Source organism: Sipha flava, unplaced genomic scaffold, assembly GCF_003268045.1.
Source record: "Sipha flava isolate LNK unplaced genomic scaffold, YSA_version1 16430_pilon_pilon, whole genome shotgun sequence".
NCBI lineage: Eukaryota > Metazoa > Arthropoda > Insecta > Hemiptera > Aphididae > Sipha > Sipha flava.
In genome coordinates, this window is record NW_020271822.1 from 1 (window position 1) to 7974 (window position 7974).

Below are 7974 nucleotides of genomic sequence, written 5' to 3' on the forward strand. Positions count from 1 at the left end.
GACTCAGCGTCCGACGTACGCCTGAGTAAGGCCCGTTGGCGCAAACATTGGTAGCAGAGCGTGGTTGGTTGTTTCATCAACAGTGGTACTCAGGATCTTAGTTAGTAGATTTTCATTGATCATATTATGCTGTATAGATATAAGGTGTGTACATTTATTTATCTGACCTTTCTCCTGGCACTTTTATGAATTATTTAATTTGGTGGTAAACCTATATAATAAATATAATACATGTGTTATTATCATATATTTTGATCGATCATTCTCAATAGTGATATTTTATTCAGTTAATTGAATACGTTAGGCCTTTAATTGCTACTCAAAACAGCAGATCAGTTGTTAAGGTAATATAATTTTATGAATTATTTTTAGTATATTAATTTGGTGCTATATACATCTTGTTTTTTGGCTATGAAATTAGTAGCATTTAGTATTGTTTTGACTTAAATACGTCAAGTATTTTTGGACTGTTCTGTTGTTTTTAATTAATTATATTTATGGTGCTCTCTGAGTTAATGTTATGCAGTGTTCATTTTAATATTGTAAATTAGCAATAGGATTTTGTTTACTAGTGGCAGATATAGTTAACACCTATTTTATATATTACATTTTATTAAATTTATTGAGTTGTTTAATCATCTATTATGTTACTGCCATGTTGTTGACAGTTAGGATTTAATAGTGACACGCTCTGTAAAATAAAGATTAAGATATATAATTTGTCAGCGCAAGATTCAGGTGTACTTTGTGATCCATACCAGTGGTCAGATATTGTATTATTTCATTATTATATACTATTATTTTGGTCTTTGTATTATATTGTCCACTATAAGGTTGATCAACTTAGGGTTATGTAATACATAATTATTTACTTAGTTAGATCATAATTAATATAGCCAATTTAATAATAATTATTTTCTGTATTGAATAGTTTGTTTACACATGCGTTCTGATTAACTTTATCACTGTAGTTGCTCATCTATTGTTTTATCTTGTGTAAGTCTTCAAAGTTTAATAGATTGACTGTATGGTTTTATTTTGGCCAGTTGCTTGTATATCTAATGTCTCCTCCGACGCTCTATTACATTATAATTTTTCGGGTTTGATCATTGCCTCATGATTGTGCTCATCCGTTACTCTATTATTTAATTTTTATTTTATCAAGTGAGGTTATTGTTTCTAATTATAGCATAAGGCCATAGGTTGTATTGTTCATTTATCCCTATTTGCTCATTTGTTTATTATTTAATTTGTTATGACATTATAAGATTATTAGGAGGTGCTCATCCCTCTTGTTGTTGATTATCCTTTATAGTTTGGACTTGTTGTGTATACTGATAAGTGGCCTTGTTATATTAACAAATGATTTAGTACCGCGCTGTACAATTGTTGTTAGTTGTTTGTTTTTATATATACCCAGTTTCTGGTAATATGGCTGGTGCTGAACGTGATGTGAGAGCTAAGGATAGAGTGATCTTACGTAGAGATCGATTAATAGCTCGGATCCGCCAAATCCATGCATTAGCTACTAGTGCAGCCTCGGATCAGGCTAGTCGAGCTCAACTAGCCGTAGTTATTGTCGATCTTGACACTTTGTGGAGTAATTTTGAGGCAGAAAATAATAATTTGTTAGAGATACTTTCTGATTTGGATCAATTGGGGGAGTATTCGTTAGATGTCGAAACTGATACTCGGTCGTTGGTTGTGGAAGCCAAAGCGTTGTTCAACGATTGCCAACCAGCTCCGGTTTTAAGTGTTGGTGCGCTCCAGCAAGTGTCATATGGGAAACCAGTTGATAGTTCCAGTTGCTCCGCTGGATCATCCAGGGACGTTCCAACACCTTGTATACCAAGGGATTTAGCACCCGCAAGGTTACCCGAAATTCCGCTTCCATATTTTGACGGTGAATGCCAGAATTGGCCTGCGTTCCGGGATAGGTTCAACACGCTGGTGGCTAAGGACCCTAATATTTCGGACACAGTCAAATTCTATTACCTTATAGGGTGCCTCCATGCAGATCCGCAGGAGGTAATCAAGGGGTTCACCATGTCGTAGGATTCATTCACCTTGGCATGTAATGCTTTGGTCGAGCGGTACGATAGACCGCGCATGTTGGCGTCGTCTATAATAGATAAATGGATCTCAGCCCCTGTCGCTGCCTCAGAAAGCTATGCCGCTCTGCAAGCTTTCCTGTCGGTCTTTGACGAAAACATTGTCATTTTGGACTCGCTCCAGAACCCCGAATTGGCGTCGTTTCTGTTGTTCTCGTTGGTGGCTAGGTGTCTACCTACATCTTCACGACGATTATTCGAGTCGGAAAACAATGAAGATTATCCCTCCGTCCAAAGCGTGGTAAAATTCGTCAAGTCGCGGCTGCAGGTGCTTGAAAATGCTGGGGTACCATTTTCGGGAAGCTCCTCCAAACCTGCCAAGCCGAATCCGAAGCCGCAAGGATTTCGTCGAGATACCAAGGTCACCTTTGTTTCAGCAACAAAACCTGTACCGAAGAAATGTCATCTATGCTCTGGTGCTCATCGGTTGGCTGATTGTAGCTGATTCAAAGCGGCATCAGTTGACGACCGTTACACTGTTGTCTGCACCCATCGACTTTGCATGGTCTGTTTTGGGGAAGGGCATATGTCTTTCAAGAGTTCCGTATCATGCTCTATTTGTAAGCGACGACATCACGCCTTGCTGCATCGAGATGCGATTCCAAAGAAGGCCGCTTCACCTGCAGCACTACTAAGTCGACAGGAAGCGCCCACTGTTATTTTAGGTACTGCTCTGGTCCATGTTCGGGATACAGTAGGGAGTTTCAGGTCAGTGCGTGCACTGATTGACTCCGCATCGCAAATTAGTGCTATAACTTCGGATTGCTGCGATAGGCTAGGTCTAAAACCGTCACGTTGGACTGTTCCGGTTTCAGGTCTCTCTGGGCAGAAAGTCCCGGATGTGCAAGGTCTTGTCCAATTGGTTGTTCAACCTCGGAACTCTTCCTCGCCGTCTATTCCGGTTAAGACTTGGGTTCTGTCGTCAATCACGTCTGATATGCCAGCTAGACAATTACCAATTCAAGTCCGAACTAAATGCGGTCAGCTGTTCTTAGCAGATCCATTGTTCGATAAACCAGCTCCGGTAGAATTGCTCTTTAGGGCGGACGTTTTCCCTCAAATTTGGAATGAGAAAAGCGATTCATTTGGCCCTGGTTACCCATCTGTGTACAGCTCTATCTTCGGATGGGTGCTGATCGGCCCTGTCCAAACTCATCCGGATGTGGGGGCTCAATCCATGCTGGTTTCGTTAGTATCGTCCATGGAGACCTTGATAGAAAAGTTCTGGAATGTTGAAGAACCTGAGGTTGCTCCACCTCAATTTACAGAAGATGGCTTGTATGAGAACCTTTTCTGCTCTGAGGTTACTCGTGATGACCGAGGTCGATTTTCGGTTCCTCTTCCGTTCAGACCAGAGAGGATTTCAGAAGAGTTTCCGGGATCACGACAAGTCGCCTTAAACCGTTTCTTACAATCAGAGCGAAAATTGTCTGCAGATAAGATTTTGCACAAAGCGTACTGTAAGTTTATGAACGACTATGAAGAATTGGGTCACATGAGTCTTGCAGAAGGTGCTGGTCGATATTTCATACCGCATCAAAAGGTTGAAGCAGACAGTCTGAAATTAAGAGTAGTCTTTGATGCTTCAGCTAAATGCCATTCCGGAATTTCCTAGAACCAGTGCCTATTGGTTGGACCAAAGCTCCAACAGGACATTGTTGACGTGCTGACCGGATTCAGAGTTCACAAGGTGGCATTCACGACGGACATTTGTAAAATGTACCGTCAGATTGACGTGTTGCCACAATACAGGTGGTATCAGCATGTTTTGTGGAGAGATTCACCACAAGATACGATCAAAGAATACACTCTCAATACGGTCACATATGGGGTAAATAATGCTCCCTATTTAGCCCTGCGTGTTCTTCAATATATAGCCGACACAGAATGTGAAGAACTTCCGGATGTACAATGCGTTCTACGGAATCAAACGTACATGGACGACATTTGCGTTGGTGCAGAATCGCTGGAAGCCGCCCAAGCCCTTCAAACCCACCTGATCCGGTTGCTAGGCCAGTCTGGCCTGGAGTTAAAGAAATGGGCCAGCAATTCTCCTGAGCTATTGGACCTGATGAAACCAGAGGATTGTTCAGTGGATCTTCTGACATTTGATCAGGAAAATTCGGTGCAAGTGCTGGGAATGCGTTGGAATCCTAGTGAGGACTTCTTTTCCTTTTACACCAATGATTTCAGATTGATCCTTACTAAGCGTGGTGTGTTGTCCATGATCGCGAGGATTTTCGACCCGCTAGATCTGCTTTCACCAACAACTTTTTATGCAAAAACGATCATGCAACGTCTGTGGCTCGCACAGGTTGACTGAGACAGTCCGATCCCTGAGGATATTGCAGATGATTGGTGTGGTTTCTATCATTCGTTGAGTTCGTTGCAAGTAATCAGGGTTCCGCGTTATCTCGGTAGTTTTACTGGTTGTATCTGGTCGATCGCGATCGACGACGGTCGTAATTAGGATGAGCTGATAACGCAAGCGCGCTGCGTGCGCCCCCGAACCAGTGGTGTAGTCTAGTCTAGCGTCAACGTCATGTGCGGCGTGAATGATAGATACGTGATCGGCCATTAAGCCACCTTAAAATGACAATTATTTCGTTGAATTAAAATAAAAAACCCAATTCCTTAAATCAAAACAAAGTCTAAGTTTTTATACAGTCCACATCGCCACAGTATCTACCATCTATGTGGCTTTTGTGATGCCTCGGAGAAGGGCTATGCTGCAGTGGTGTATCTCCGTGTGACGGATCCGTCGGGAGCTGTATCTAATTACCTGTTGGGCACTAAGACTAAGTTAGCCCCAATGAAAGCCATGACAATCCCACGTCTGGAATTAAGTGGTACGGCGCTCCTCGCATTGTGGTTAGCTAGGCTCAAGCGTATCCTGGAATCCCAGTTGGCGATATCCGAGGTTTTTGCGTGGTCTGATTCGTCCATTGTGCTCTCATGGCTTAGCTACCCGCACACTTCGTTTAAGACGTTTGTGTCCAATAGAGTCTTCCAAATTCAATCCACGTTACCTGGTTGCAGTTGGCAACATATCAGCTCTGAAATCAATCCAGCAGATTGTGCTTCACGTGAGCTTCCCCCTGCCGAACTTCGAAAATGCAAACTCTATTGGGAAGGTCCTAGATTTTTGCATTCTCCGGTGGAGACTTGGACTCAAGATTTCTCGTGCTTAAAGTTGGAACAATTGCCAGAAACAAAGCCAGTGTGTTTGGTAGCGCGCGAAGAACCATCTTGTGAATGGTCCATTCGATTTCCATCGTTTATCCAGATGATTCGCGTGATTGCTCAGGTCATTCGGTTCATCTAGAGGTGTCGAAAGAAAAGTGTGGAGTTAGGCTACCTTAGACAGTCGGAATTAGATGCAGTTCTGCATGTTATAGTTAAGAATGCTCAACATTGCTACATGAGTGATTTGGTCGCCAGTTTGCATACAGAGACTACGATCACGTCCAAGTCCTTAGCTCGTCTTTGTCCGTTCATAGATTCGTTTGATTTAATTCGTGTAGGTGGTGGTATGCAGAACTCTAATAGGTCAGAACGGCGCATGCACCCTATGTTGATCCCAAAAGAGTCCCACCTGGCTGTTCTTATTACTCGTCATTGGCACCTCTATGCATGTCATGCTCGACCTCGATTGCTTACCGCCCTTGTTCAACAACAATTTTGGATTATTGGAATTCGCCTTATAGTTCACCGGGTGATTCGCAAATGTCTGATTTGTGCAAAAATGTCGGCCGCTAACCCATAACCCATCATGGCAGCTCTGCCAAGCTTTCGGGTAAGGGAAGCACATCCCTTTTCGGTGGTGGGGATCGATTACGCACGTCCCTTGGAAATTAAAGAGTTCAGTTTGCGAAAGTCCCGAATTGTAAAAGTTTATATCGCACTATTTGTCTGTATGACTACTAAAGCTGTGCATTTGGAGTCAGTGACGGCACTGTCTACTGATGCGTTTCGCTTAACGCTAGATAGGTTTGTAGCTCGTCGTGGTGTACCAATTTCAATCTATTCAGATTGTAGCACCAATTTTGTCGGTGCGGCTCGTCAGCTAAGACACTTGGTCAATCATTCGGATAGTAGGAGTCAGTTGGCTGGCCATATAACTTGTAACTGGCACTTTAATCCTCCGGCAGCTCCCCATTTTGGGGGAATTTGGGAAGCGGCCGTTAAATCCGCAAAATCCCTGCTCATACGCGCCATGTCTTCTCAAGTTTGGACGTTGGAAGAATTTACAACAATCTTGTGTAGGGTCGAGGCAGCCTTGAATTCGCGTCTGCTGGTACCTGCTTCGCCTGATCCAAATGATCTAGAATGCCTAACACCTGGCCATTTGAGGTCGACCTCTAATGTCTATCCCCGAACCTGTTGAGTCCGCCACGCATATGGGATTGCGAACTCGCTGGAAGCTCCTCCAGCAGTCCTTTCAGTATTTCTGGCGTCGTTGGTCCCGCGAATACCCTCCAAGCTCGTGGTAGATGGACAAAATCTGAGACCAATGTCGAAGTTAGTACCATGGTTATTATCAAGGTCAACGACTCCTCCCCGCTATCGTGGCCGTTAGGTAGAATCATTGAGGTTTGTCCAGGACCAGATCAGGTGGTTCGAGTATCAAAGGTACTGACTCAACAGGGGGTGTTCACCAGACCTGTAGTCAAGTTGGTTCCCTTACCCACTGACCCTTAATTATTGTATTATAAAATATATAGAGTGCTCCCTCCCATGTACACATTTTTTATCTATATATGTATAATATGTTCATTATTTAGTTGTTAGTTTTATTATCCATATTGCCTGCTGCCGTTGTTTTCATCAGCTGCTCTGCTTCTGTAACTGGCGTGAGATGGATAATACATGTTCAGAATGTCTTTACAAGCTCAAGGTGTGAGCAATTTTTAATTGTGATTGTTAAATATGCTTAAATATGTTTTCCTTTTTATAAATGTTGAGACTGATTGTAAATCTTGTGATTATCTTACTTTGTTCCTTTATTATAATTATTTATGTATTACCATGTAAAAAATATATGATATTATTAACGATAGTTCCTATCATGCTAATACTCAAACATATATATTTGGTTATGTTTTATTAAGGTTGTATTTATATTAATTGCTCCATTGATGTTGTAATGGTCATCGACCAATGTCGCCCATTTTGTAAAACCACGTACACCGCTCTGCTCAACTGCTCCGTTTCATCTGCCGTGACAACTGCTCCGTTCAACATACTCGCTCTTCCGCTCCGCTATTTCAATCACGTACAACGATCTGCTCAAACTACTCAGTTTACAAGACTATCTGCTCAATTGCTCCGTTCTTACTGCTATGTACACTGGCTAAATAGCCCACCCTTCAGCTCTGAAGAAATCGAACGGTACTGTTGCAAGTAGACGGCAACTTGCAAGGGGGAGTATGTTCGATCATTTTGCGTAATTTGAATTGCCCCCGGTCTTGGACCTGGGTAAGAAAGTGACCGCGCTCCGTCACCAACGAAGTTGGCGACATTGCATCGCCGTCGCCCTGGTCCGGTCGACGGCGCGTGCACCACCGCTCACGGTCGTTTTTTGTTCGCGGTCTGTCTGTTCGGTTGAAGTCGTTCTCGACGATCAACGCTGTTGTTATTTTGCTCTTGCGCACATGCTTTTGTGTCAACGTGTTCTCGTCTGTGGCCGCCATTACTGTCATCCACGTGTTCCGGATCGGATTTACAGTAGCTGCTCACCCGTTGCCACACATTGCCTGCTCCGGCCTTCAGAGCGGTGTTCCCCATCTCCCCACAATATATTCGGTTGTATATGTGCGATCGACGACGGTCGTAATTAGGATGAGCTGATAACGCAAGCGCG

General features: G+C 43.1%; 3 protein-coding genes across 3 annotated transcripts; all 3 read left to right on the forward strand.

The window, feature by feature from the left end:
- The first annotated feature begins 1431 nt into the window (after window positions 1-1431).
- On the forward strand, window positions 1432-2055 carry LOC112679518. Its single transcript, XM_025549355.1, has one exon. The coding sequence runs from the start codon at window positions 1432-1434 to the stop codon at window positions 2053-2055; it is 624 nt and encodes a 207-aa protein (XP_025405140.1).
- A 582-nt stretch (window positions 2056-2637) lies between these two features.
- On the forward strand, window positions 2638-3726 carry LOC112679519. Its single transcript, XM_025549356.1, has one exon. It carries the CDS (start codon window positions 2638-2640, stop codon window positions 3724-3726), a length of 1089 nt encoding a protein of 362 aa, XP_025405141.1.
- A 2157-nt stretch (window positions 3727-5883) lies between these two features.
- On the forward strand, window positions 5884-6498 carry LOC112679520. The gene has a single exon (XM_025549358.1). The coding sequence runs from the start codon at window positions 5884-5886 to the stop codon at window positions 6496-6498; it is 615 nt and encodes a 204-aa protein (XP_025405143.1).
- Window positions 6499-7974: the final 1476 nt, after the last annotated feature.

Coding starts and splice junctions, on each gene's coding strand:
- LOC112679519 (XM_025549356.1), top strand. CDS start 2,638: ATGTCTTTCAAGAGTTCCGTATCATGCTCTATTTGTAAGCGACGACAT.
- LOC112679520 (XM_025549358.1), top strand. CDS start 5,884: ATGGCAGCTCTGCCAAGCTTTCGGGTAAGGGAAGCACATCCCTTTTCG.
- LOC112679518 (XM_025549355.1), top strand. CDS start 1,432: ATGGCTGGTGCTGAACGTGATGTGAGAGCTAAGGATAGAGTGATCTTA.